This window comes from Bison bison, unplaced genomic scaffold (assembly GCF_000754665.1).
Source record: "Bison bison bison isolate TAMUID 2011002044 unplaced genomic scaffold, Bison_UMD1.0 scf7180017864272, whole genome shotgun sequence".
Lineage (NCBI taxonomy): Eukaryota > Metazoa > Chordata > Mammalia > Artiodactyla > Bovidae > Bison > Bison bison.
Genome location: NW_011494844.1, coordinates 384657 through 412448, shown reverse-complemented (window position 1 = coordinate 412448; position 27792 = coordinate 384657). Strand labels below are relative to the sequence as shown.

General features: G+C 40.3%; 1 protein-coding gene across 3 annotated transcripts in view; it reads left to right on the top strand.

The window, feature by feature from the left end:
* The window catches only part of KCNT2 (potassium channel, subfamily T, member 2), a 432444-nt gene that overhangs the window by 349748 nt on the left and 54904 nt on the right, over positions 1 to 27792 (top strand). For all 3 annotated transcript variants that reach the window (XM_010848761.1, XM_010848762.1, XM_010848763.1), the window contains exon 21: positions 16431 to 16542. In XM_010848761.1, coding sequence (XP_010847063.1) covers positions 16431 to 16542 — 112 coding nt within the window. The remainder of the gene's footprint in view (positions 1 to 16430; positions 16543 to 27792) is intronic.

Below are 27792 nucleotides of genomic sequence, written 5' to 3'. Positions count from 1 at the left end.
TTTGGAAGGAATGATGCTAAAGCTGAAACTCCAGTACTTTGGCCACCTCATGTGAAGAGTTGACTCATTGGAAAAGACTCTGATGCTGGGATGGATTGGGGGCAGGAGGAGAAGGGGACGACAGAGGATGAGATGGCTGGATGGCATCACTGACTCGATGGACATGAGTTTGAGTGAACTCCAGGAGTTGGTGATGGACAGGGAGGCCTGGCATGCTGCAATTCATGGGGTTGCAAAGAGTCGGACACAACTGAGCAACTGAACTGAACTGAACTGAAAGAATCTCTCCAGCACCTGCAAAATCTACTATGAACTTGCCTAGAACTTACTCCTGTTCAGAAGGAGTAATACATTATCTGAAGTCACTGTAATGGGTTGGATCATTTAGAATATAGCTCACATAGTCATTGAGCTATGTAAGTAGTACATTTAAAAGTAGCATAACACATGGTTAAAATATGACATATTATATATAAGCACTTTTTTTCTCTCTAGAGAATGAAAAAGGAAATACAAGGTAGAAAATTAATGCAGAAGGATGAGATTTATAGTCAATGAATAAAGTCAACTCATAGTGTTTTATTCCATGCTTGGCAAAAGCTAATTATAGTTTTAGCAGCAGAGGGTCCTGGGTCTTTAATTAAGCATACCATTTTAATTTTCAACTTACTGTGAGTTTATTTGTATTATAGTGAAATTTCTATGGATTTGATATATGCTCTGAATGAATTATTTTTATGTTAAGAGAATAATAAATCCCCATTTTACTGAGAGATGCAAAGTCTCAAATTAATCATTTAAAATGAACCAGAATACCTAAGGGCAGATACACATGTGCTTGCTGATGGTGGCAAGCCTGCCTGCCCTGAGTACCTGGTGGAGGAGGACCACCTCTTAAAAGGATGGATGGAGAGCAGATTGTGCCTTTGGACCTTTTTGCTATTAAAAGTTACTTATCTTCTGCAAGATATTTTAGAAATTATGCAATTTGTATAGTGCAAAAACACATCTAGAGTAAATAGTTTCAAACAGAAATTTGAGAAGCACTATTAGATACCCAGACTCTGCTCTTCTCTTTCCTCTGTTCATAAAGGCATTATTATTTATCTGAGTACAAAACAGTATTTTTCAGGAAAAAAAATATTTTAGACCAATAGATAGAGAAAAAAAAATTATGGTTACCAAAGGGGACAAGGGGAGGAGGGATAAATTAGGGGATTGGGATTAACATATACACACCACTATACATGCGGGGCTTCCCCAGTGGCTCAGCAGTAGTGAATCCACTTGCCAATGCAGAAGACATGGGAGACTCAGGTTCAATCCTGGGTCAGGAAGATCCCCTGGAGGAGGGAATGGCAAGCCACTCCAGTATTCTTTCCTGAAGAATTCCATGGGCAGGGTAGCCTCAAGGGCTGCAGTCCATGGGGTCACAAAGAGTCAAACACAACTGAGCATGCACGCTAGGCAACTACTATATATAAAATAAACAACCTATAAGGGAGAAGAACTTGAAAAACAATAGGCATATATATATGTATAACTGAATCACTGTCTGGTACACCTGAAATGAATGCAACGTTGTAAACCACCTATAATTTTTACAAAATACGGTAATACTTAAATAAACATTAAAGAAATCTAGGAGACTTTTTGATGGAGTAATTCATCAGTTAATTAGGCATGCTAAACTAGGCTAGTCTTACATAATAAAAGAACCAGATATCAGTATGTCTCTATGGTATATATAATACCATTTATGTAGATAAATAACCAGAATTATAGACTCAGTGGTTACATTTTATTGGTCAGTCAGTCATCACCCTTGAGGGCACTCTTCCACACTTCTTGAAGGTTTCAGTTCCTGATTCACTGTGACTCTTGCCAGCCCTGCTTCTACCATAATTCTTGATGATTTCAAAAATCCTAGGCAGATGGTCCTTTGGATATCTGCCCTTAGTCACCCATTCTCATGTGATTGGAAAATCAATAGTTTCCACTCCATACTCCGAGTTGCATTCAACTCTCTGAGCACTACTACTTATTTTCTATGTCATTGCTTCTCACATCCTCAACTCTGAACCGTCCTTTTTCACTGGAATCTACTGTCCACTGATCCTACTGTCCTTAGTCACCTGAGGGCTCATCTTCCTTCCTTACCCCAATTCAGTTCCAAGATCAATCATGATAAACAGCCTTGTGCTGATCCCCTAAACAATCACTGATGATCTACTGCAAGCTAACACTAGTCTCAACTCTGCTCCCCTTTTCTCTCTTCCTCCTACTCCCAGTTTTCTGACCTTTCCTGTTTTCTATCCACCACTTTGCATGAAATTTCCTGTAGGCAGATGACAAATTGCAGAGGGAGGATCCCAATTACTCTTATAGTAAGCATCAAGCTCCCAGAAGTCCAGTCAGTGTGTGGATTGAAGACTATTAGGATAGAATTAGCAGATATTAGGATAAAAGCCTAGGGCCCCATCTTCAAGGGAACTAGATTCTTACACACTGAGTTTGCAGGAGGGAATAATGTTAAAAATGAATTTGTTGTTGTTGTTCAGTCTCTAAGTGGTGTCTTGCTCTTTGCAACCCGTGGTCTGCAGCATGCCAGGTTCGTCTGTCCCCCACTATCTCCAGGAATTTGCTCAGATTCATGTCCATTGAGTCGGTGATGCTATCTAACCACCTCATCCTCTGCTGTCTCTTTCTCTTCTTGCCCTCAGTCTTTCACAGGATCAGGGTCTTTTCCAATGAGTCGACTGTTTGTATCAAGTGTCCAAAGTATTGGAGCTTCAGCTTCAATATGAGTCCTTCCAATGAATATTCATGGTCTATTTCCTATAGGATTGACTGGTTTGATCTCCTTGCTGTCCAAGGGACTCACAAGAGCCTCCTCCAGCACCACAATTTGAAAGTATCAATTCTTTGGCACTCAGCCTTCTTGATGGTCCAACTCTCACATCCTTAAGTGACTACGGGAAAAACCATAAAAGTTATTAAAGAAGACAATTTAGTACAGTTTGATACAAACAAACATTAACACTTCACAAAGTGTGCAATCTCCATTCCCAAGAGTCCAGAGAACTGCAAAATGGGATGCTGTGCTGTGCTTAGTCCTGACTCTTTGCAACCCCATGGATTGTAGCCCACCAGGCTCCTCTGTCCATGGGATTCTTCAGGCAAGAATACTGGAGTGGGTCACTATTTCCTACTTCAGGGGATCTTCCTGACCCAGGGATTGAACCAACATCTCCTTCATCTCCTGCATTGCAGGCAAATTCTTTACCTGCTGAGCCATGGGGTGGGAGGAAAGAAGCTTTTAAAGCTTAAAGAATAAGAAACAAAGAAGAGAAACAAATAGAGAATGAATAAAGAAGTAAGTACCAAGCCCAGAGTTGGCTTGGCATTTGCGGACTGGCTGACTGGATGTAATCTATTTCTGGTTGAGTGGGACATTTACAGGGACAGGAATGTGATCTAAGTTTTGGTTTGCAGATATGGCACCAGGACAGGAGCCATTCCATCTTGGACCTAGAGTTTATTTTAACAATAATATCTCTAAAATATTTCAGCCAGTCCTCTAAAATATTTCAACCATTATTCATTTCCTCAAAGAAGAGCCAGTTCTAATCAGTTTATTAGTGAGGCGCACAGTGTCGACAGAAATATAACTAATAGAACCATCTCAACTCTAGGATATACACTCTCTGATGGGGAAAAAAAAAAACTGAGGCACCCTGGGTGGTGAAACTAAATGCTAGCTGCAACTGAAGTTTATCTTAAACCTGACTCTGAACCTATCACCCTGTTTATGCTGAAGTATTTTAACATGAGAGATAGCCTAAGAGTCATTCAGCTGATATTGATGGAGTTTGGGATTTAAATTGGAAGAGTTCCAAAGTCTAACATGAACTTCACTTGAATCTGGGTAGTCTGAATGCACCCAAACTCTTGCATCGTCCTGCCAAGCAAGGCTGTTGAAAGGACTAAATGAGATGATTTCTGAGAAGTACATAATAGGCAGATAGTAATAGGCAGTTTCTACATATTAATAGAATGTGTCTTTTAACACAAGAATGTGTCTTTTAAGCAAACTTGAATTGCTGTTTCTAAAATACTGTGGCCACCAAAATGTGTAAGCAGACATCATGGTGAGTTTATTAATTAGAAAATTGGGGCAAGAATTTAGATGCATTATTTCCTTGGCTTATTTATTTCTAGGAGACAATCAAATCTTGTGATCTCCTTAGTATCTGGATGTTTTAGATGAATAAAATTACCGTATGCTGTTACTTTATACAGGGTGATGCTACATTTTATGTTAGCATTTCTGTGTAGCAGTTTGAGCCATGCCATTTTAACTTGATTATTTTGGCATTCCGTTTGGATGGGAGGCCTTTTGAGTTTTATATTTTTTGCTTTTAAAACTGTGAAGGAATATGTTAGAAAAATCTTAAATCTGTGCTTATATTAGAGATAAAAACAGGATAGAATTCAAGTCTGAAGTGAAAGTTAAGAGTGCTCTAGCTCACAACTTACTAATATATGACCAGTCTGGAATAAGGTTGAATTTGTTATTCAGAAGCTCAGATTGATCACTTGAGCTCCTACCCGCCCAGCTTATGAGGACACTCAGCTTTACTGACCAGGGCTCTCTTCTCCCTGGTTTGTCTGAGGACCCTCCAGAGTTAGTCCCCAGAGACCAAAGGCAAACAAGAGAGTCTCCTTACTTGATTGGCAGTGTTTGTGTGTGTGAGTGGGAAGCAGAAGAGGATTTTGGGGGTTTGGGGGGATTTGGGGAGAATTCCTTTCCACCTGGAGTTGTATCTGAAACATAGCTTTGTGACTGAACACTGGACAACACAGCTTAATGTATCTTCATCCAGTGTGACGGTTACCTGTTTGCTGTCTGGGCCCCAAAATACCCACCCAGGAAGTGATTTGTCTTTAGCATACAAAGTTTAGAGTGAAATACCCAGAGTGTAAACACTCAAACACTTAGGGAGAACCCCTAAGTACTGGGATGGCTGAACCAAGAGGAACCTCCACACTCAGCCATGCTTTGTGCCAGCATGCAATGTCTCTGCAGAAGCGGGTCCTTACCCGGATGCATGCCTCTCTTCTGGGGAGTTTCCTCTGTGGGCTCCTAGTTGCTCCATAGAGCAGCAAACTTCCTGTGGATGACCTCTAGCCCAGAGGTTGCCAGATCCCCTCCCCTGCTTTGCTCAGAAGAGACTATTGGAGTCCCTAGCAGCTGGCCTGCCTGCTCCCCTAAGGGCCATTTCAGAGCACAGAAGACAGTACCAGATCTTTATCATGGTGTTGTTGTTATTTAGTTGCTCGGTCATTTTCCAACTCTTTTGCAACTCTTGGACTGCAGCCTGCCAGGCTCCTCTGTCCATGAGATTTCCCAGGCAACAGTTCTGGAGTGGGTTGCCATTTCCTTCTAAAGGGATCTTCCCAACCCGGGAATTGAACCCATGTCTCCTGTGTCTCTTGCATTGACCTGAGCCACCCCAGAGAAGCCCCCTTTATCAACTCTTCCACCTGCCTAAGCACCCATCCTTAAACATCTCAGAGAAGCACTCAGGTGAGTCTCCCAGGCACAAAGATTCCTTAAAATTTTTTCAAATTGAAAGAAAAGCTGGTCCTCACTTTCAAATTTAAATTTATCTTGCTGAGGTTTTACCTAACGAAACACTCTGTACATTTGGGAAATGCTGAACGTTTTCACACTTTTATGAACAAGTGTTAGTACCTAAATTCAACTTAGGCACATCAAAATGTGCCTTGAATAAAAACAACCATTTCCAACACCAAAGACATTTTGAAGTGGCAAGTTTTGCTCCACTTTACAAAAAAAATATTAAGCAAGTCGTTTAAAGATATAGCTAGAAGGATCGTTAGTGAAACGTTGTTGCTGAACGAAAAGACACTGGGATTCCTGGCCTCTGGAGGAGAAGAATTCAATCCAGGGCCAGAGACAAGGCTTGATTGCTCAGAGCTTTTGTGTAATCAAGTTTTATTAAAGTATAAGGGAGATAGAGAAAGCTTCTGACATAGGCATCAGAAGGGGGCAGAAAGAGTACCCCCCTGCTAGTCTTCAGCTGGATGTTATATAGTCACTAGCAGTCTGTTAATGAAAGAAAGGAATGTCTTAAAACTCAGAATGGCACCAGGCCCCTCACCCATAAGATGTATTTTGGGATAATTTTGGCACCAAATGGTTCATCCTGGGCCATAAAATGATTAACTTGAATCTTGTAGAAGGACAGATTACCATACAAATAGTTTCATTTACATAGATTATGGGAACAATATCTGAGTATAACATACCGGTTTGTCAAGTAGATTCTGAGCCATGAGGCAACCGACTTGAAGACAGAGTTTGAGGTAAATGCATATTACATTAGCATATCTTAAGACAAACATTTCCATAAGAAAAATGCATTGGTTATCTCAAGGTTTGAGAATAGTTAACTTCAGGTGAAACCAGGTGTCATTATGGCAACACAGTATTTTAAGAGAAACCTCCTTTTAAATTTGTATAGAGAAGGGAAAATATCAGCTAGTTTGTTTCCTCCTGCCCTTTAAGAGAGATAAAAATGTCTGACATTTGCAAGCTATTTCCTCCGTTTGGAGACCCCTGGCTTCCTGCCTATTACCCTCTCATTAGTTTGGCAACTAAAGAAAATAGAAGAATCTATGTGATCTAGTCCAGTGGGTGAAGGAATGCCTCCCTGAGGAATTGGTACTCAGTGTTTAACTAGAAGGGCATCCCAGGAGGCACAGTGGCAAAGAATCCGCCTTCAATGCAGGAGACGCAGGTTCCATTCCTGGGTCAGAAAGATCCCCGCCGGGAGGGAATGACAACCCACTCCAGTATTCTTGTGTGAGAAATCCCATGGACAGAGGAGCCTGGTGAGCTACAATCCATGGGGTCACAAAGAGTCAGACGCAGCTGAGTAACAGCACACACTCACTTTTACTAGAAAGAGGTTGAGTGGGTGTAGAGATGAGCAGCCTGGTGGGCTGCCGTCTATGGGGTCGCACAGAGTCGGACAAGACTGAAGCGACTTAGCAGCAGCAGCAAAGATGAGCAGAGAATTCCACAAGAGGGCAGCAAATACCAAGGCTCTGGGAACTAAACAGCACTTGGAGCAGAGCCAGGGGAAAGTCCAACTTAGGTTGCATGGAAATCAGAAGCCAGACTACTCATGGCTTTGAAGAGCAGTTTAATGAGCTGCGCTTTATTTTAGGAATAACAGGAATTGAAAGATACAGGATTTAAAATTTTTTTTTGCCAATTAATTTTGCTGTATAGTAGAGCAGTTCAGTTCAGTTCAGTCGCTCAATCGTGTCCGACTCTTTGCGACTGTATAGTAGAAACTGTATAGTAGAAACTAACACCAAATTGTAAAGCAAAGTTAAAATTAATTAAAAATAAATAAATAAAATATTATTTTAGCTTCAAGGTAAAGAGTGGTTTGAGGATAAGTGAGAGCAATTGAGAGCCAGCCAGTTAGAAGACGTTTGAATTGACAGGAGGAAAAACATCATGTTAAGAGTAAAAATAAAAAGAGAATATTATTTCTAGCTTGGTACTAGTAATTATAGTCTTACTGAAGAAATGACACCCATAGGCACTTGGGAAATGATGTAATTCAAGAATACTGATACCGAATATGTATCAATGCAAGAGTAATTCCTTTATATAGTGCAAAAACATTTTAATATTTTCTTTGGTTTACATGGGTTAAAATTTTCTATTTAGGAGATATCTGATGTTTACTATATGGTCATTTAACAACGACCTCAGACTCAGATCTAAATCGTTTTAAAATTGTTTGTGAAAAATTAAAATATTTTCGTATTTGTTTTAGTGCCAATATTTAGTTAGAGTCTAAAACTGGTGTCTCATGCATTTAAGTGTGTCTATATACCTTACATTAATATATACCCCTTGTGATTTAAAACATCAATCCCAGCCACCACAGATCAAATTGAACAGAGTGACACACTAGCTTAGTAATATTTTATTAAATATTATAAATATTTTCCAGATTTTTATGTTCTTGTGTTTGATTGTCTTGCTTTAATATATAATGCAGCTAGTCTCAGAGTTCTCCCAGTTTGTGAAATAAAGTGTATAGTATGATTTTCATCTTTATGTTGGTTAGCATACCTGAGCATTTCAGAATTATTTATTAAATGAATTAATTCATGCAGGTAACTAGTCCATAGATATTTTACACGATTACATTTACATCACTGAGTAAATTTAAATAGCCACATCAAAATATGCCTTGAATAAAAAATAACTTCAAATGCCACAGGCATTTTGGGGTAGCAAGTTTTCTTCCACTATACAAAGAAAGTATTAAACAAGTCATTTTTTTTTTTATTTTATTTTATTTTTAAACTTTACATAGTTGTATTAGTTTTGCCAAATATCAAAATGAATCCGCCACAGGTAAAATGTAACTAGAGTATTAACTAGAGAAGTAATTGTAGAACATTTTTAGATAAAACAAAGTACATTAGTTTCAGTTATATGTTGCTTTATGGTGATCCTGGGAGAAGGCAATCGCACCCCACTCCAGTATTCTTGCCTGGAAAATCCCATGGATGGAGGAGCCCGGTGGGCTACAGTCCATGGGGTCGCTAAGAGTCAGACATGACTGAGCGACTTTACTTTCATGCATTGGAGAAAGGAAATGGCAACCCATTCCAGTGTTCTTGCCTTGAGAATCCCAGGGACAGGGGAGCCTGCTGGGCTGCCGTCTATGGAGTCGCACAGAGTCGGACACGACTGAGGCAACTTAGCAGCAGCATGGTGATCCTAGTACCTAGAAAAAAGAGAATTGTTGTTGTTCAGCTGCTAAGCCATGTCCAACTTTTGCAACCCCATGAACTCAGCACACCAGGCTTCCCTGTCCTTCACTATCTCACAGAGTTTATTCAAACTCATGTCCATTGAGTTGGTGACTCTATCCAGCAATCTCAGCCTCTGTCACTCCCTTCTCTTCCTGATCTTAATCTTTCCCAGCATCATGGTCTTTTCCAGTGAGCTGGCTGTTTTTCGTATCAGGTGGCCAAAGGATCGGAGCTTCAGTTTCAGTATCAGTCCTTCCAGTGAATATTCAGGGTGAATTTCTTTTAGAATTGGCTGGTTGGATCTCCTTGCAGTCCAAGGGACTCTCAAGTGTCTTCCCCAGCACCACAATTCAAAAGCATCAATTCTTTGGCACTCAGCCTTCCTGATGGTCCAACTCTCACATCTTTACATGACTACTGGAAAAAATATAGCTTTGATTATACACAACTTTGTCTGTAAAGTGATGTCTCTGCTTTTTAATATGCTATCCAGGTTTGTCATAGCTTTTTTTCCAAGAAGCAAGTGTTTTTTAATTTCATGGCTGCAGTCAGAATCCACAGGGATTTTGGAACCCAAGATGGTAAAGTCTGCCACTTTTTCTATTTTTTCCCCATCTATTGCCTTGATGTGATAGGACTAGATGCCATGATATTAGTTTTTTGAATGTTGAGTTTAAAGGCAGCTTTTACACTCTGCTCTTTGACCTTCATCAAGAGTTCCTCTTCACTTTCTGAGGCTGGTGATATTTCTCCTAGAAATCTTGATTCCAGCTTGTGATTCACCCAGCTTGGCATTTCTCATGATGTACTCTGCATCAGTTCAGTTCAGGTCAGTCACTCAGTGGTGTCTGACTGTTTGTGACTCCATGGATTGCAGCATGCCATGCCTTTCTGTCCATCACCAACTCCCGAAGTTTACTCAAACTCATGTCCATTGAATCGGTGATGCCATCCAACCATCTCATCTTCTGTTGTCCCCTTCTCCCACCTTCAATCTTTCTCAGCATCAGGGTCTTTTCAAATGAGTCCTTCCCATCAGGTAGCCAAATTATTGGAGTTTCAGCTTCAGGATCAGTCCTTCCAATGAATTTTTAGGACTGATTTCCTTTCAGATGGACTGGTTGGATCTCCTTGCAGTCCAAGGGATTCTCAAGAGCCTTCTCCAACAGCACAGTTCAAAAGCATCAATTCTTCATTGCTCAGCTTTCTTTATAGCCCAACTCTCACATCCATACTGGAAAAATCATAGCTTTGACTAGACGGACCTTTGTTGGCAAAGTAATGTCTCTGGTTTTTAATATGCTGTTTAGGTTAGTCATAAGTTTTCTTCCAAGGAGTAAGTGTCTTTTACTTTCATGGCTGCAGTCACCATCTGCGGTGATTTTGGAGCCCCCCAGAAATAAAATCTGTCACTGTTTCCATTGTTTCCCCATCTATTTTCCATGAAGTAATGGGACTGGATGCCATGATCTTCATTTTCTGAATGTTGAGTTTTAAGCCAAATTTTTCACTCTCCTCTTTCTCTGGATAGAAGCTAAATAAGTAAGGTGGCAATATACAACTTTGATATACCCCTTTCCCAATTTGAAGCAGTCTGCTGTTTCATGTCTGGTTCTAACTGTTGTTTCTTGACCTGCTTACAGGTTTCTCAGAGGCAGGTCAGGTGGTCTGGTATTTCCATCTCTTAAAGAATTTTCCACTGTTTGTTGTGACCCACACAGTGGCTCAGATGTTAAAGAATCCACCTGCAGTTCGGGAGACCTGGGTTTGATCCATAGGTTGGGAAGATCCCTTGGAGAAGGGAACAGCTAACTACTCAGTATTCTTGCCTGGAGAATTCCATGGAAGAGGAGCCTAGTGGACTACAGTCCAATTGTTCCAAAGAGTTGACATGACTGAGCCACTTACATGTAGGACTTCTTTATAGCTTAGATAGTAAAGAATCTGCCTGGAATGCAGGAGACCCTGGTTCTATCCCTGGATTGGGAAAATTCACTAAAGAAGGGAATACAACCCACTCTAGTATTCTTGCCTGGAGAATCCCATGACAGAGGAGGCTAATGGGCTACAGTCTGCAGGGTGGCAAAGAATCAGACATGATTGGATTACTAACACTACGCTTCTACACACAGTCAAAGGCTTTAGTGTAGTCAGTAAAGCAAAAGTAGATGTTTTTCTGGAATTCCCTTGCTTTTTCTATGATGCAACAAATGTTTGCAATTTGATCTGGTTCCTCTCTCTCTTCTAAATCCAGCTTGTACATCTGGAATTTCTCGGTTCACGTTCTGCTGAAACCAAGCTTTAATTATTTTGAGCATTACCTTGCTACCATGTGAAATGAGTGCAGTTGTATGGTGATTTGAACATTCTTTGGCATCGCCCTTCTTTGGTGGGATTGGTATGACAACTGACCTTTTCCACTGCTGTGGCCACTGCTGAGTTTTTCAAATTTGCTGGCATATTGAGTGCAACCCTTTAAGATAGTCATCTTTTAGGATGTAAATAGCTCAGCTGGAATTCCATTACCTCCACTAGCTTTGTTCATGGTAGTGCTTCCTATAGCCTACTTCACTTCACATTCCAGGATGTCTGGTTCTAGGTGAGTGCTCACACCATCATTGTTATCTAGGTCATTAAGACCTTTATTGTACAGTTCTTCTCTATATTCTTGCCACCTCTTCTTAATGTCTTCTGCTTCTGCTAGTTCCTTGTCATTTCTGTCCTTTATTGTGCCTATCTTTGCATGAAATATTCCCTTGGTACCTTCAATTTTCTTGAAAAGATCTCTAGTGTTTTCCATTTTATGGATTTCCTGTATTTCTTTGCCTCCTTTTCTTATGGCTTTATTATCTCTCCTTGTTATTCTGTGAATCTCTGCATTCAGATGAGTATATCTTTCCCTTTCTCCTTTTCCTTTCACTTCTCATTTTATGTCATTTTATTTCTAAAATGTTATATATTCAAAATATACTTAAGTCATGTTAAGGTTCAGAAATATGTGTACAGTGTCAGTATTTTAAAGGTATATAATTAAATCTCTTAAGCAATCAAATGTGTAAATATGAAGTATTATAATTCAATACAGGTAATATTTTATGGATTTAAAGGACACTGCAGTAAAATATTTCATTATTTAAGTGTTATTAGTTCTAAGATTTTACTAGGTGGCAGACTAGATAATTCACTCAATTTTTCAGTTTAAAGTAACATAAATGGAGTAGGTTCAGTTATATAGAACAGAAATGGCACATCACATAAATATTGTTGTTCTATCTAATTTCAATTCTAGAAGTCACTTAAACACAATAACTGGATCACTCAAATAGCCTCAAATATATCTGTCTACACATCTATATGGACAGAGGAACCTGGTGGGCTACAATCCATAGGATTGTAAAGAGTCGTACAAAGCACACTGTATGTACATATTTGATGTATTTTGTTAGAAAAGGATTATAAAGAAAAAAATTCAAGTAATCAAAAATTTTTCTAAAATTCAAAAATAATATGTGAAAGAAAAAGTCATATTTCTCAGAGAAAATAAAAATTTCTAAAATATGAGATACATTTCTTACTTGTTGACAGCTTTGTTTCCTCAGAAATTCCTTCCCTGACCATGCATCTTAGCACCTTCCAAGATGTTCCTATTTAATTTGTGAATCACAGATTTCAGTCAGCCACTTGCAGCATCCTTAGAAAAATATATACATTCATATAATTTATGAACTTTTTGCAGTTTTTTTCTAAAGTCTAAACCAAAGGCAGGGATTTAACATTATACTTTTGTTTTAATCTCTTGGAAACCAGCGTTTTCCAATAGCAGATACTTGATACTTATTTACTAAATTAGATGCTAAATATGGTGCTCAGTAATTTGAAACCACCGTAATGAGATTATGATCTAACAACTACTATTGAGGGGTAGATACAGAAGTAGAGATTACAAAAGTTTAAATTAGAAACTCTGACATGTAGTTAGATATTCTTAGTAATACTCCTTTTTATTTGGCTCATCTGAATCTCTTTTCCTACCCACCTATTTATTGAAAGTAGCAGTGACCATAGTAGACCTCCATCTGGCAGAAGGTGATCCCCACGTTAGGCAGAGCTGTGCTGGGTTGGTGCCTGGCAGTAGAGAGGAGTCTGATGAGGGGCCCTGCTAGGCATTCACTGGGCCCGCCCTGTAGGGCTGAGCTCACCCCCAGGCCTGGCTCAGACCAGCGCAAACCCAGAGAACTGAGAAGGCAGAGTCAGGGGTGAGCCATAGGTCCCCAACTCCTCCCAGGGAACAGGAGGTGCAGACAGAAACACAGAACAAGGAGGTCTCCACCTGATGTTCTGGAGATTTGCATGAGTTAATGCATGGAAAGCTATAATAATAATGCTCTTTAAATTTTATGTGTTATAGAGTTTTGGACTTTTTTTTTTTTTAACTTCCGAAAGAGATTTTTAAAAACTGAACAAAGAGGAAAACCTTAGGTCAGTTAATTTTCCTTTGCAGAAGCTCAGATCATGAATATGCTATTTATTCTCTAAATGAGACTCTGCTTTATCTTCACTGTCCATTTTGCTACTTTATGTATTCATTTTAGTTTCTGCTGCATCAGATTATTGAATATTGTCTGTGACAGACCATAACACGGTAAATATCTTTAGTGACATGGTTGTTTCAAAATGTTTCTTAAATGAAGACTTTTGAAACTTCCAGATGGTATGAGATTTGTCAGTTGGTGGCACTTCCTAGGCTTACCAGGTGAAGTAGTACCAGCCCCAAAGTCAACTGATATTTTTTTTTTTGATATTTTTTTGCCATTAGGCCACTCTTCTAATTTCTCAGGTTTCTCTGGTGGCTCAGATGGTAAAGAATCTGTCTACAATGCAGGAGACCCGGTCTCAATTCCTGGGTCAGGAAGATCCCTGGAGAAGAGAATAACACCCCACTCCAGTATCCTTGCCTGAAGAATTCCATGGGCAGAGGAGCCTGGTGGGCTGCAGTTCATGTGGTCACAAAAAGTCAGACATGACTGAGCGACTTTCACTCACTAACTCACCCTTCTAATTTTTCAGAAGTGTCTGAAAAAATGAACTTTTTATCAAATGTATGCATATTGGTGACTTTTGAAGGAGAAGAATAGAGCTTCTAAAAGAAAAGTGAAAGTGAAGTTGCTCAGTTGTGCCTGACTCTTTGCGACCCCATGGATAGTAGCCTGCACCAAGCTCCTCCGTCCATGGGATTTTCAAGGCAAGAGTACTGGAGTGGGTTGCCATTTCCTTCTCCAGGAATCTTCTCACATTGTACACAGATGCTTTACCATCTGAGCCACCAGGAAAGTCCAGAGAAAGTCCATGACTTTCTTTCTAAAAGAAAGTCATGTGGAATACAAATTATATGGTGTTTCTCCATAAACTGTGTGTGCATGCATGCTTGGTAGTGTCCAATTCTTTGTGATCCCATGGACTGTGGCATACCAGGTCCCTCTGTCCATGGGATTCTCCAGGCAAGAATACTGGAGCGGGTTCCCATCTCCTACTCCAGGGGATCTCCTTGACCTAGGGATCGAACCCATGTCTCTTGCATTACCTGCATTGGCAAGTGGATTCTTTACCACTGCACCACCTGGGAAACCCCGTACTTAATATAGTTATGGGAAAATCTGAACAAACTTTTTTCCAACCCAGTTTAATAATATTTGCTCTCAAAATGAAGGTGAGGCCATGCAATTCTGGTTATATTGCTTCCCACAAAGTGCAGATCTCATCAAACACCTAATGATATCATAATTTTCAAATGTTTTTATTAGGTAAGTGTCAATACTGTTACAGTAATGTAACCAAGATGGCATATAGTTTTCACAGATAACTCTGAAATTAAGTATTTTTAAGAGTTGTTTAGATCTTAAATGAGAGGATGATTAAGCCCCGTGGAAACTGACTTCAGGGCCCTTTGGGAAAATCCCAGCAAGCCTGCAGGGAGCCCTCTCACTCCCAAAAGGAGGGAGACTTTCCTTCTGGCAAAGCACCCATCTGTTTTATAGAGTTAGAGCTGAGGAGAGGAGTGATCTCTCGGGTCCTGCTGACAGTCAGTTCCTCTCTAAGACCTCAGACCAAGTGCTCACGTGCATGTGAGTCACAGTGCCCTCCCTCCTGGACCCAGCAGATAATGAGAGTAAGATCAACTTCCCTGGTGATCCGGTGGTTAAGACTTCACCTTCCATTGCAGGGGATGTACGTTCAATCCCTGGTCGAGGAGGTAGGATGCTACATGCCTCATGGTCAAAAAGCCAAAACGTAAACATTGCAACAAATTCAATAACAACTTTAAAAATGGATCACATAAAAAAAAAATCTTAAAAAAATAAAAGGTTAGCTGGAGACGACCTGTTTCTGAGCTACTAACTGAATGTTTCTGTCCTGAATATTTCAGTCAGTTCTGGAGCCTGAGGTCTAGGCAAAGGTGCAGCTACCAGCAGGGATTTTTTAAGTGGCCTTAAAAAGTGAAGTTGCTCAGTCGTGTCTGACTCTTTGCGACCCCATGGACTGTAGGCTGCCACGCTCCTCCATCCATGGACTTTTCCAGGCAAAAGTACTGGAGTGGGTTGCCATTTCCCTCTTCAGGGGATCTTCCTGACCCAGGGACTGAACCCAGGTCTCCCACATTGTAGGGAGACGCTTTACTGTCTGAGCCGCCAGGGAAGCCCCCATAGTTAAGTGGCCTTAAGTAAGTTTAAATACATATTGTATGGAGAACAAAGCTGATTATCACTTAAAGTGGCTGCTACAGGGAATCTCAAAATATGTGAACCAGGAGAGCTACCAGTGATGCTGAGACATCAACTAAAGATCAGATCACCAACCACAGCAACAGTAAGGTGTTTGTTGTGGTTTTATCTTGCCCCATTTTTCTGGGGGAAACATCAAGTGTGTGTGTGTGTGTGTGTGTGTGTGTGTATGCGCGTGTGCACGTGCATTGTGCAGGAGGATGTAAATAGGAAGAAAGCTTATGTAAAACCCTAGGACGAGTGGAAATTCTCAGGATTCTTCTAGAACAACACTATCAATTGAGCCATGTCCTCAGTTCATTACAATGAGTTGTTATCTCAATGACAATATTTGCTTCATTGTATTAAGATTTGACAATTAAAAGCACATACTGTGAGAACAGAGAGCCGCAAGAAATCTTAGAACTCACATTATGGACAATAAGTTCATTGTGAGAAATTTTTGTCAATCCACATATTCATCTTATAAATTCGTATTTCATTATTTTTCACGCAGTAACTTCTTCAATCAGCTTTATGAGGAGTGAGAAAATGCATTATAAAAATTAAATTACTGAATTTAGTTTTCTTACAGTGCTAAAATGTTGGTTAAAATATTCTTTGGAAAATAGCAATGCATTTCTTTTCCACAAAACAGTTTGTGTGGGATGACTTGCTCTCACAACTGCATGTAGTTTAATGCCTGAGGCTAGGAATCACTCACTCCTAAACCTGTTGTTATAAAAACACCATTTTGGATTGTTAGTGTAATGCAAATATTTCTTTGAAATGTAGGTTGTTTTCCAGTCTCAGTATTATCACAGAGCTCACCCACCCAGCCAACATGAGATTCATGCAATTCAGAGCCAAAGACTGTTACTCTCTTGCTCTTTCAAAGCTGGAAAAGGTAAGTCACCACATGATCAAGTAAGTTGCATTTAATTGTTTGGATTGAAAGACTAACTTGGGAAATTTTTACATGTAGAAAGAAATGCCATGAAATATTAAAAATAAAAAAGCTGTTTTGAATTCCTATGTGGGGCTAAAATCTTAATTTGTAAGTTTTTTTAAAGTGTATAGTGATGGGTTTGAACCAGTAATATCAGAAGTGAACATGATGGAAATATCTCATTCTGGCATCATGGATCACAAATTGAAAGCATGATTTATGAAAGAACTAAATGCACCTGGAATATATATATATATATATATATATACACACACACACTCACAAATGATGTCTATTATTGATAATATCATTAGTGCTATGTCAAGACATGTATATTTGCAGTTTTCAAAAATCCTTTAAATCTCAGAAAACCCATGGGCTTTGTTGAAAGTCAGTCCCCAAATGAGATAATCTGACATACAGTCTGAGACAAAGTCAAGTTTATTGCTTAGGTAAGTAAGGGAACCCTGAATACTCATTGGAAGGACTGATACTGAAGCTGAAGCTCCAATATTTTGCCCACTTGATGCGAACAGTCGACTCATTGGAAAAGACCCTGATGCTGGGAAAGATTGAAGGCAGAAGAAGAGGGCAACAGAGAATGAGATGGCATCAGAGGATGAGAGGTTGGATAACATCACCGATCCAATGAACACGTGCTCAGTTGCACAGTCGTGTCTGACCCTTTGCTACCCCATGGACTGTAGCCCACCAGGCTCCTCTGTCCATGGAATTTTCTAGGCAAAAATACTGGAGTGGGTTGCCATTTCCTTCTCCAGGGGATCTTCCACATAAACTTGGGCAAACTCTGGGAGATAGTAGGGAACAGGGAAGCCTGGTGTGCTGCAGTCCATGGGATTGCAAAGAATTGGACATGACTTGGTGACTGAACAACAAAGTAAGGGAACTGTCACCTCAGGAGAGTTTTTTTGTTTTGTTTTGTTTATAAATATTTATTAAAATTGAGAGGTGTTTGCTCTTCCGTCCCATGAGCATCCATCCAGCTGCTCATCAACTGCTAAGATGCAGAGTTGCTGTTATAAATGCCCTTGAAATCGTCAGGATAATCGATTATCTGCCTTTACTTATAACTCCTTGTTCCTTGACTTGTGGTCAGCACCTCTCTTTACACTGTTATGTAAAAGGTGTCCAGAATTTGTGCCCCGAGTAAGCCATCCATGGGTAAAAACGTATGTGCTGTGTGCTAAGTTGCTTCAGTCATGTCTGATTCTTTGCGACCCTATGGACTGTATGTAGCCCACCAGACTCCTCTGTTTGTGGGATTCTCCAGGCAAGAATACTGGAGTGGGTTCCGCGCCTTCCTCCAGGGGATCTTACTGCCCCAGGAATGGAACCCACGTCTCTTACATCTCTTGCATTGGCAGGCCAGTTCTTTACCACTAGTGCCACCTGGGAAGCCCTAAAAAACATATACCTGCGATCAAATAAACATTGGCCCTGACATGTCAAAGACTCAAAACCCACCTGAGAAGAGTGGTTTTAAAATAGCCAAAGATGGATTTTCTCAGCACAAATCTAAAATGTGCCTGAGATCAGATAGAGCTAATTAAGATTCAAGAGAGCCTTGTAGTGGGGGAAGGAAGATCAAAATCTATAAAGAACTGAAATTTTATCGAATGAGGCTCTTTCCAGGTAGAGACTTATTAGGATTGCGAGGATATGAGAATAATGCTAAGGAAGACGGTAGCATTACTGTGCAGTCATGTTATGGGGACAGAAAGGAGTGGTTTTCATTCTCAGTGTCCAGGCTGCCTGTGAGGATAAACAGACTTTGCATTCAAGGTGTACTTGATGTTAGTATACTGGGAGAATTAGATATATGAGAAGAAAAAAAAAAAAAGATCTAGTCTTATACATGTGAAAATGTGTCAAATATATGCCATCTTCATTATTTGTAACAATATAAGGTAGAGAGAAGGATGGCTTATGTTTTTGTTTGTTTGTTTGTTTTTTGGTTAGTTTTTTCTTTCACTTTATTTTGATTCCCTGTTATGCCAGGCACTGTCTTGATACCTGGGTGGAATATCGTTGAGTGAGGGCTCTTCTGTGCTCTTGTCTGGTGATTTCCATCTTCACTGCTGGTCACATACATTATGTTAGTAGAGCTTAGCACTGCTTCTTTATAAGTACAGTGATACTGCTATTAGAGACTGCTTCCAGATAAGGAAACTGAGTTTAACACAGACTAAATCACTTTTTTTCAAGATCATATAACTATCAATGATGTCGAACCCAATCAGTGAGCCAGAGGCACAGTGAGGCCAAAGAAACAGAAAGGTCTGAGTTTGGCATGGAGAAAGTTTTACTGCAGGGCCACGCGGGAGAACTGGGAGGCTCCTGCCCTAAAGACCTGAACTCTGATGGTTTTCTGGGAAGACTTTTTATAGGCAAAATTGGGAGGGGAACTTCAGGGTGTGTAACTCTCCTCTGATTGGTTGGAGGCTGTGTTCTAGGAATCTCAATGATCAGCCTTCTGGTTCCAACCAGTCTGGAGTCCAGGAGCTGTTGCTCAGCATGAGGTTACCATCCTCCACCAGTGTGGGGGCCTTAGTTCCTATAGAATTCAGAGATGTGGATCAGATTGTATGCACATCCCCCAAGGAGGAGCCCAGACCTGGACCCATAGCTGTACTATCCTTTTCTTTCCTTGTTTATTGAAGTATAGTTGATGTACAGTATGGTGATTCATATTTTTTTAAAGTTTATACAAACTAGTGAATATACAAAAAAGAACACTAACAGATATGCAGAACAAACAGGTGGGTCAAGGAAGAAGGGAGGGGCAATCTACAGGGGATTAAGAGGTAGAAACTGTTAGGTATAAATAAGCTATAAGGATATATTGTTTAACAAGGGAAAGACAGCCAATATTTTATAGTAACTCTAAACGGATCACTGTTGTTTCTTTCTGCATTACCTGACTCCCCTAATTAGTAACTGAATCTGCCCTTTAGAAATTCGGGAAGGTCTAGGAAACTGATAAAAAAGGTAGGGTTCTGCTCAGTTTCATCTGGTCAGTGCATAAGAGAAACGTAAAGCCATTAGTGTTCAGAAAATGTTCCCTGTGTCATACGCTGCCTTAACACCAAGAACCACAGCTCAATGGCTCAGCATCCACAGACAAATCCAGGATTAAGCAGCCAGTGGAATCAATGCTGGCCTGGTGTGGCATGGTCTCCTTCATGACGTGTAAGGGAGGAGCACCCCATGATGAAGCCAGACAGGTTCTGCAGTCACATCACCCATGGCTCTACTGTCCATTCCATTTAGGAATGGAACCTAGATAAAACATTTACACCACCATAGCCCTTGGCAGTTGTCTCTGGAAAATAGTGATGATAGCCAAATGATAGGGTCATTGCAAAGGTTACATCACACAATCTAGTCACAATATTTAGCCTGGTTTGGGCATATAATCAGTGCTCAAATAAATAGTCTCAAAAGCATAATTATAAATTAGTATTGTTGACATCATTACTAATAAATATTCTATTGATTTTGTGTTCCATTGCTAAGTCATGTCCAACTCTTTGCAACCCCATGGACTGCAGCACACCACACTTCCCTGTCCTCCACTATCTTTCAGAGTGTGCTCAAGCTAATGTCCATTGAATCAGTGATGCCATCCAACCATCTCATCCTCTGTCACTTTCTCCTTCTACCCTCAATCTTTCCCAGCATCAGGATCTTTCCTATGTGTATTTAATTTTATACCAGTTCAGTTCATACAGTAAGGTTATAATTGTGGAAGTTATTTTCTGTATTGGTGAATCTGTGTGTCTACACTATTGTGTGTCACTTGTGTTAGGTGAAAAGAAGAACAAGATGAAATTTGACCTGTGTTGGGGAATTAATTAAAAACAAAAGCTTCCTCCAACCTAAAATCCTCTTCATTAATGTAGAAAAGTTTTGTTTGAATAAGCTTTAAATCAGATTATGTATGATATGCATCTCAGAAATCCCCTAAAGAGATTACAAGGACAGAAAGACATTTCATCTGTTTATGTAGCTGGGCAGATACGGTAATTTACATACATGTTAATTGTCCTGATCTAAAGGAAAAATAAATTGTCTTCTATCTTTGCAGCAAACAAGAAGTTACAACTTCGAGCCTGGCATCTAGGCTAAACTCCCAAAGAGACAGACAGAGTACTTTATGTTCCCATTTCAAAAAGATAGTTCCAAGGCTCTCAAGACATTCCTGGGAAACGAAGCTGTCTGGAGGTTATTCATGTTTTCAAAAGTTTTGCATCTGTTTCTAAGAGATAAAGAAAGGATTTACAATTGCAAATTTTCTAACAGGAAACTCTCTAGGAAAAAGAAAGTGAAGGAGACAGTTTTATTTTTTGGCATGAGGGAATTAATTTATTTCTTGAGATTTATATTTACACTTGCATCTTCTTTGGGGGCTTCCCTGGTGTCTCAGATGATAAAGAATCTGCCTGCTATACAGGACACCTGGATTCTATCTCTGGTTTGGGAAGATACCCTGGAGTAGGAAATGGCAATCCACTCCAGTATTCTTGCTTGGGATATCCCATGCACAGAGGAGCCTAGTTAGCTATGGCTCATGGTGGTCCATGGGGTTGCAAAGAGTCAGACAGTACTGAGGTACTAACACTTTCCTTCACTTTCTTTCACTTGCATCTTCTAGATATTTTCCAAGAAGAATAAAAAATAACATATTACCAAATTATTAAGAATAGAGGAGTTAAGGGAAGTGGAATTGAAACCAATGGTTTCAATGTTATAAAGCCATGGAAATTTTGTAAAAATTCAGTAAGTGAATTTTAATTCAGTTACTCTCAGTTATATCTATTGAAATAGGATTTATGCATGTTGCGGTCTTTTTTACAGACTGGGGCCTGGTGGATTGGAGTTGACAAAAAGAAAGCAAAAGAGAGAGAGACTAATATTCCCTGGGTTACGTGGAAAACCAATAAAGCTCTAGAATAGGGCTTGTACCACTCATGAAGGCACAGGGCGTCCTCTCGAGGAGGTCTTGAAATCCTGGGCAGGAAAGTGAGCTCGGCAGGCCTCCACACTCCAAAGAACTAGCCAGAGATGGAAAGGACATGGGGGACACAAGTCTCTAGTGGAACAAGGGTGCTTTATTCATGTTTGTGTGAGCTTATATATTGTTATACAAGGAAGCTTTAGGTAAAAAATAAAGTTAGGCAAAGAACAAAAAACCAGATGCATAACAACTGTTACCAAGGGAATAACAAGAAATAACAATTGTCAGAAGGCCAGAAGACAATCCATATCTTGAGTAAGAGGGTCGTGACTAAACAATTTTACCTTAGGGTAAAAGGTTACTGAAGGAAATCCATGCATGTGTTCTGTCCCATGACCTCAGTCCTGGGAACAGTGTACCGCTCCACTCGTTCCTGTCTACCAGGAACTGATAAGGAACAGAGAGTTCATGAGAAACAGAAAACAACATACAGGAACCCTAAAGTTAAATGTTCCCTGACAGTTGCATAGAAACATTTTAGGCTGCTTCCCTCATAGCTCAGTCTGTAAAGAATCCAACCTCAGTGCGGGAGACCAAGATTTGATTTCCTGGGTCGGGAAGATCCCCTGGAGAAGGAAATGGCAACCCACTCCAGTATTCTTGCCTGGAGAATCCTGGACAGAGGAGCCTGGCAGGCTAGAGTCCATGAGGGTCGCAAGAGTCAGACATGACTTAACTACTAAACCACCACCACCACCACTATGGGTTGAATTGTGTTTCTCTGCCCTACCAAAAATGTACTGGAGTCTTAGCCTCCACTACTTCAGAAGGTGAAACTCTCTGAAGAGAGGGTTTTACCGAGGTAAGCAAGATAAAGAAGACCTTTAGGGCCTAATCCAGAATGACTGGCATCCTTATAAAAAGTGTAAATTCAGACCTAGGGACAGATACTTGTACATGGAAGACAGACATCCACAAGCCAAGAGGAGAGGCCTGGAACAAATCCATCACTGAGTCCTCAGATGGAAACAAAGCTGGAAACACCTTCATTTCAAACTCTGAGCTTTCATAACTGAGAGGAAATAAATTTCAGTTGTTTTAGCACTCTGTTTATGACACTTCCTTATGGCAGTGCTGGCAATCTAACACATGTGCCATCACTGATAATGGTAACTGTTCATTTCTAACTGGTGCTTTCTGTCACTGAACTGTTTGGAGGAGGTTGCCATTAACCCCACCATAGAGCCACCAGAACTTATACAGGACGGGGGAAACAGAATCTTGGAGGGCACAAACAAAACCTTGTGCACGCCAGGACCCAGGAGAAGAGAGCAGTGACCCCAGAACACACTGACCCAGACTTGCCTGTGAGTGTCCAGGAGTCTCTGGCAGAAGCCGTGGCCTGCTGCAGGGTCAGAGGCAGTGCGTGCAGCAGTGCCTTCATGGGACCTTTATCTTCATTACCTCCACCATAGTTTGGCCTCAAGTCAAACAACAGGGAGGGAATACAGCCCCAAAGTCAACAGAAAAATTGGAATAAAGATTTACTGAGCATGGCCCCGCCCATCAGAACAAGACTCAGTTTCCCCCTCAGTCAGTCTCTCCCATCAGGAAGCTTCCATATGCCTCTTATCCTTATTTGTCATAGGGCAGACAAAATGAAAACTACACTCACAGAAAACTAATCAAACTGATCACATGGACCATAACCTTGTCTAACTCAATGAAAATATGAGCCATGCCATGTAGGCCCATCCAAGACAGACAGGTCATGATGGAGAGTTCTGACAAAACATGGTCCAGTGGAGAAGGGAATGGCAAACCACTTCAGTATTCTTGTCTTGAAAACCCCATGAACAGTATGAAAAGGCAAAAAGAATACACTGAAAGAGGAACTCCCCAGGTCTGTAGGTGCCCAATATGCTACTGGAGATCAGTGAAGAAATAACTCCAGAAAGAATGAAGAGACAAAGCCAAAGCAAAAACAACACCGAGTTGTGGATGTGATTGGTGATGGAAGTAAAGTCTGATGCTGTAAAGAGCAGTATTGCATAGGAACCTGGAATGTTAGGCCCATGAATCAAGGCAAATTGGAAGTGGTCAAACAGAAAATGGCAAGAGTGAACATGGACATTTTAAGAATCAGTGAAGTAAAATGGACTGGAATGGGTGAATTTAACTCAGATGACCATTATATCTGCTACTGTGGGCAAGAATTCCTTAGAAGAAATGGAGTAGCCATGATAGTCAAGAAAAGAGTCCAAAATGCAGTACTGGGATGCAGTCTCAAAAACGACAGCATGATCTCTGTTCATTTTCAAGGCAAACCATTCAATATCACAGTAATCCAAGTCTATGTCCTGATGAGTAAGGCTGAAGAAGCTGAAGCTGAACAGTTCTATGAAGACCTACAAGACCTTCTAGAACTAATACCCAATAAAGGTGTCCTTCTCATTATAGGGGACTGGAATGCAAAAGTAGGAATTCAAGAGATACCTGGAGTAACAGGCAAATTTGGCCTTGGTGTACAAAATGAAGCAGGTCAAAGGCTATCAGAGTTTTGCCAAGAGAATGAAGAACGTACTGGTCATAGCAAAGACCCTCTTCCAACAAGAAAAGAGAAAACCATTAGATCATTCAGGTATGACCTAAATCAAATTGTACAGTGGACATGGCAGATAGATTCAAGGGATTAGATCTGATAGAGTGCCTGAAGAATTATGGATGGAGGTTCATGACATTGTTCAGAAGGCAGTGATAAAGACCATCCCCAAGAAAAACAAATGCAAATAGGCACAATGCTTGTCTGAGGAGGCCTTACAATTAGCTGAAAATAGAAGAGAAGCTAAAGGCAAAGGAGAAAAGGAAAAATATACCCATTTCAATACAGAGTTCCAAAGAATAGTAGGGAGAGATAAGGAAGCCTTCCTCGATGATCAATGCAAAGAAATAGAGGAAAAGGATAGAATAGGAAACACTAGAGATCTCGTCAAGAAAATGAGAGATACCAAGGAAATACTTCATGCAAAGATGGGCACAATAAATGACAGAAATGGTATGAATCTAACAGAAGCTGGAGATATTAAGAAGAGGTGGCAAGAATACAAAGAAGAACTATACAAAAAGATCTTCATGATCCAGATAACCATGAAGGTGTGATCACTCACCTAGAGCCAGACATTCTGGAATGCAAAGTCAAGTGGGCCTTAGGAAGCATCACTACGAACAAAGCTAGAGGTGGTGGAATTCCAGTTGAGCCATTTCAAATCCTAAAAGATGATGCTGTGAAAGTGCTGCACTCAATATGCCAGCAAGTGTGGAAAACTCAGCTGTGGCCACAGGACTGGAAAGGTCAGTTTTCATTCCAATCATGCAAAGAATGTTCAAACTACTACACAATTGCACTCATCTTACATGCTAACAAAGTAATGCTCAAAATTCTTCAAGCCAGGCTTCAACAGTACATGAACTGCAAACTTTCAGATGTTCAAGCTGGATTTAGAAAAGGCAGAGAAACCAGAGGTCAAATTGTCAACATCCATTGGATCCTCGAAAAAGCAAGAGAGTTCCAGAAAAATATCAACTGCTATTTTATTGACTATGCCAAAGAGTTTTACTGTGTGGGTTACAGCAAACTGGAAAATTTTTCAAGAGATGGGAATAGCAGACCATGTGACCTGCTCCTGAGAAATATGCATGTAGATCAAGAAATGACAGTTAAAACTGGACATGGAACAACAAGCTGGTTCCATATCATGAAAGGAGTATGTCAAGGCTGTATATTGTCACCCTGCTTATTTTACTTACATGCAGTAAACATCATGGGAAATGCCGGGCTATATGAATCTCAAGCTTGAATCAAGATTGCCGGGAGAAATATCTATAGCCTCAGATATGCAGGTGACACCACGCTTATGGCAGAAAGGGAAGAAGAACTGAAGAGCCTCTTGATGAAAATGAAAGAGGAGAGTGAAAAAGTTGGCTTACAACTCAACATTCAGAAAACTAAGATCATGGGATCCAGTCCCGTCACTTCATGGCAAATAGATGGGGAAACAATGGAAACAGTGAGAAACTTAATTTTCTTGGTCTCTAAAATCATTGCAGATGGTGACTCCAGCCATGAAATTAAAAGATGTTTGGTCTTTGAAAGAAAAAATATGACCAACCTAGACAGCATATTAAAAAGCTGAGACATTACTTTGCCTACAAATGTCTGTCTAGTCAAACCTACATTTTTTTCCAGTAGTCATGTATGGATGTGAGATTTGGATTATAAAGAAAGCTGAGTGCCAAGTTATTGATGCTGTTGAACTGTGGTGTTGGAGAAGACTCTTGAGAGTCCCTTGGACTGAAAGGAGATCCAACCAGTCAATGGTAAAGAAAATCAGTCCTGAATATTCATTTGAAGGACTGATGTTGAAGCTGAAACTCCAATACTTTGGCCACCTAATGCAAAGTACTGACCTATTTAAAAAGACCCTGATGCTGGGAAAGATTGAAGGTGGGAGAGGAATGGGACAACAGAGGCTGAGATTGGTTGGTTGGTATCACCGACTCAATGGACATGAGTTTGAGTAAGCTCCAGGAGTTTGTAATGGACAGGGAAGCCTGGCGTGCTGCAGTCCATTGGGTTACAAAGAGTCGTACAATTGTGTCTGAACTGACTGTGGTGCTGGAAAAGAGTCTTGAGAATCCCCTCAACTACAAGGAGATCAAACCAGTAAATCCTAAAGTAAATCAACCCTGAATATTCATTTGAAGGTCTGATCCTGAAGCTGAAGCTCCAATACTTTGGCCACCTGATTTGAAGAGTCAACTCATTAGAAAAGACCCTGATGCTGGTAAAGACTGAGGGCAGAAGGAGATGGGGTGACAGAGGATGAGATGTTTGGATGGCATCACCAAATCTATGGACATGAGTTTGAGCAAACTCCAGGAGACAGTTAAGGACAGGGAAACCTGACATACTGCAGTCCACATGGTCGCAGAGTCAGACATGACTGAGCGATTGATCAACATAAATGGAGCATGAGGGGTCTTAGTTCCCTGACCAGGGATTGAACTCATTCTAACCGCATTGGAAGGCAGATTCTTAACCACTAGACCACCAGGGAAGTCCCCTTTTGCTACTTTTATAACCTAAGTCTTGCTTATACAAGTTAAGAAAAAAACTAAAGATTTTTAAGTTCATAAAGACAATTTTATTAAGATTTCTAAAATTTTTTAAAGATTTTTCAGACTGGACTGCTCATTTCTCTCAAAAACTTGACAAAATTCTGGTATGCTTAATTCATTTTTATGGCCAAAATATATCTAAAGTTCCTTCTTAAATATAATGTTTAAGTTATTTCTTTGCCTCCTTACCCCTATCTCTCATATCTTTTCAAAACTCCTTTGAGGTTTTGCGACGATAGTGTTGGACTTTGTTGTTCAATCACTATTTTTTCAGTTGTATATCTTATTTTCATAGGCATCCAGAAACACACCCTTTATAATTATTGGAGGCTCTTAATCTCTGACTCCCTTTTTAGTCTGTGCACTAAATTGCTTCAGTCATGTCCAGATGTTTGGGACCCTTTGGACTGTAGCCCACCAGGCTCTTCAGTCCATGGGGTTCTCCAGGCAGGAATACTCAAAGGGGTTGCCATGTCCTCCCTCAGGGGATCTTCCCGACCCAGGGATGGAATCCAGGTCTCTTACATCTGCTGCATTGGTTAGGAGGGTTCTTTACCACTAGCACCACCTGGGAACTTGAGCTTAGTTCTTGCCTGAACTGCTGTCTTTCTTCTAACATCTGACTGACTGTAGCAAGTACTGTTCACACATCAATATTAATTAGATGGAGATTCTCCTGGACCAGGTCTGGGAGTGGCACACAGACTCCACTCAGATGCCATTGGCTAGAACTCAATCCTGTGACCACACCTAACTTCAGGGAAGACTGAGAAAGGTAGTCCAACCATGTGCCCAAGAAGAATTGGGCAATAAGTTTTGGTGGACAGTCAATATTCTTGGTCATATGTGATATATCACCCTTACTTTCTCCAAATTTGTAAACCCAATCTAAACATTCTTGAACATCATGCTTTAGCTTGCTTTTTTAATCTGTTTTTCTCTCATTGTTGCTGGGTTTTTTTTGTTGTTGTTGTTCTTTTGTTTTGCATTGTCTTTCTGGTCCTGGATATTCACATTGCCTCACTGACATTATTTATCCAATAATAGAGTCC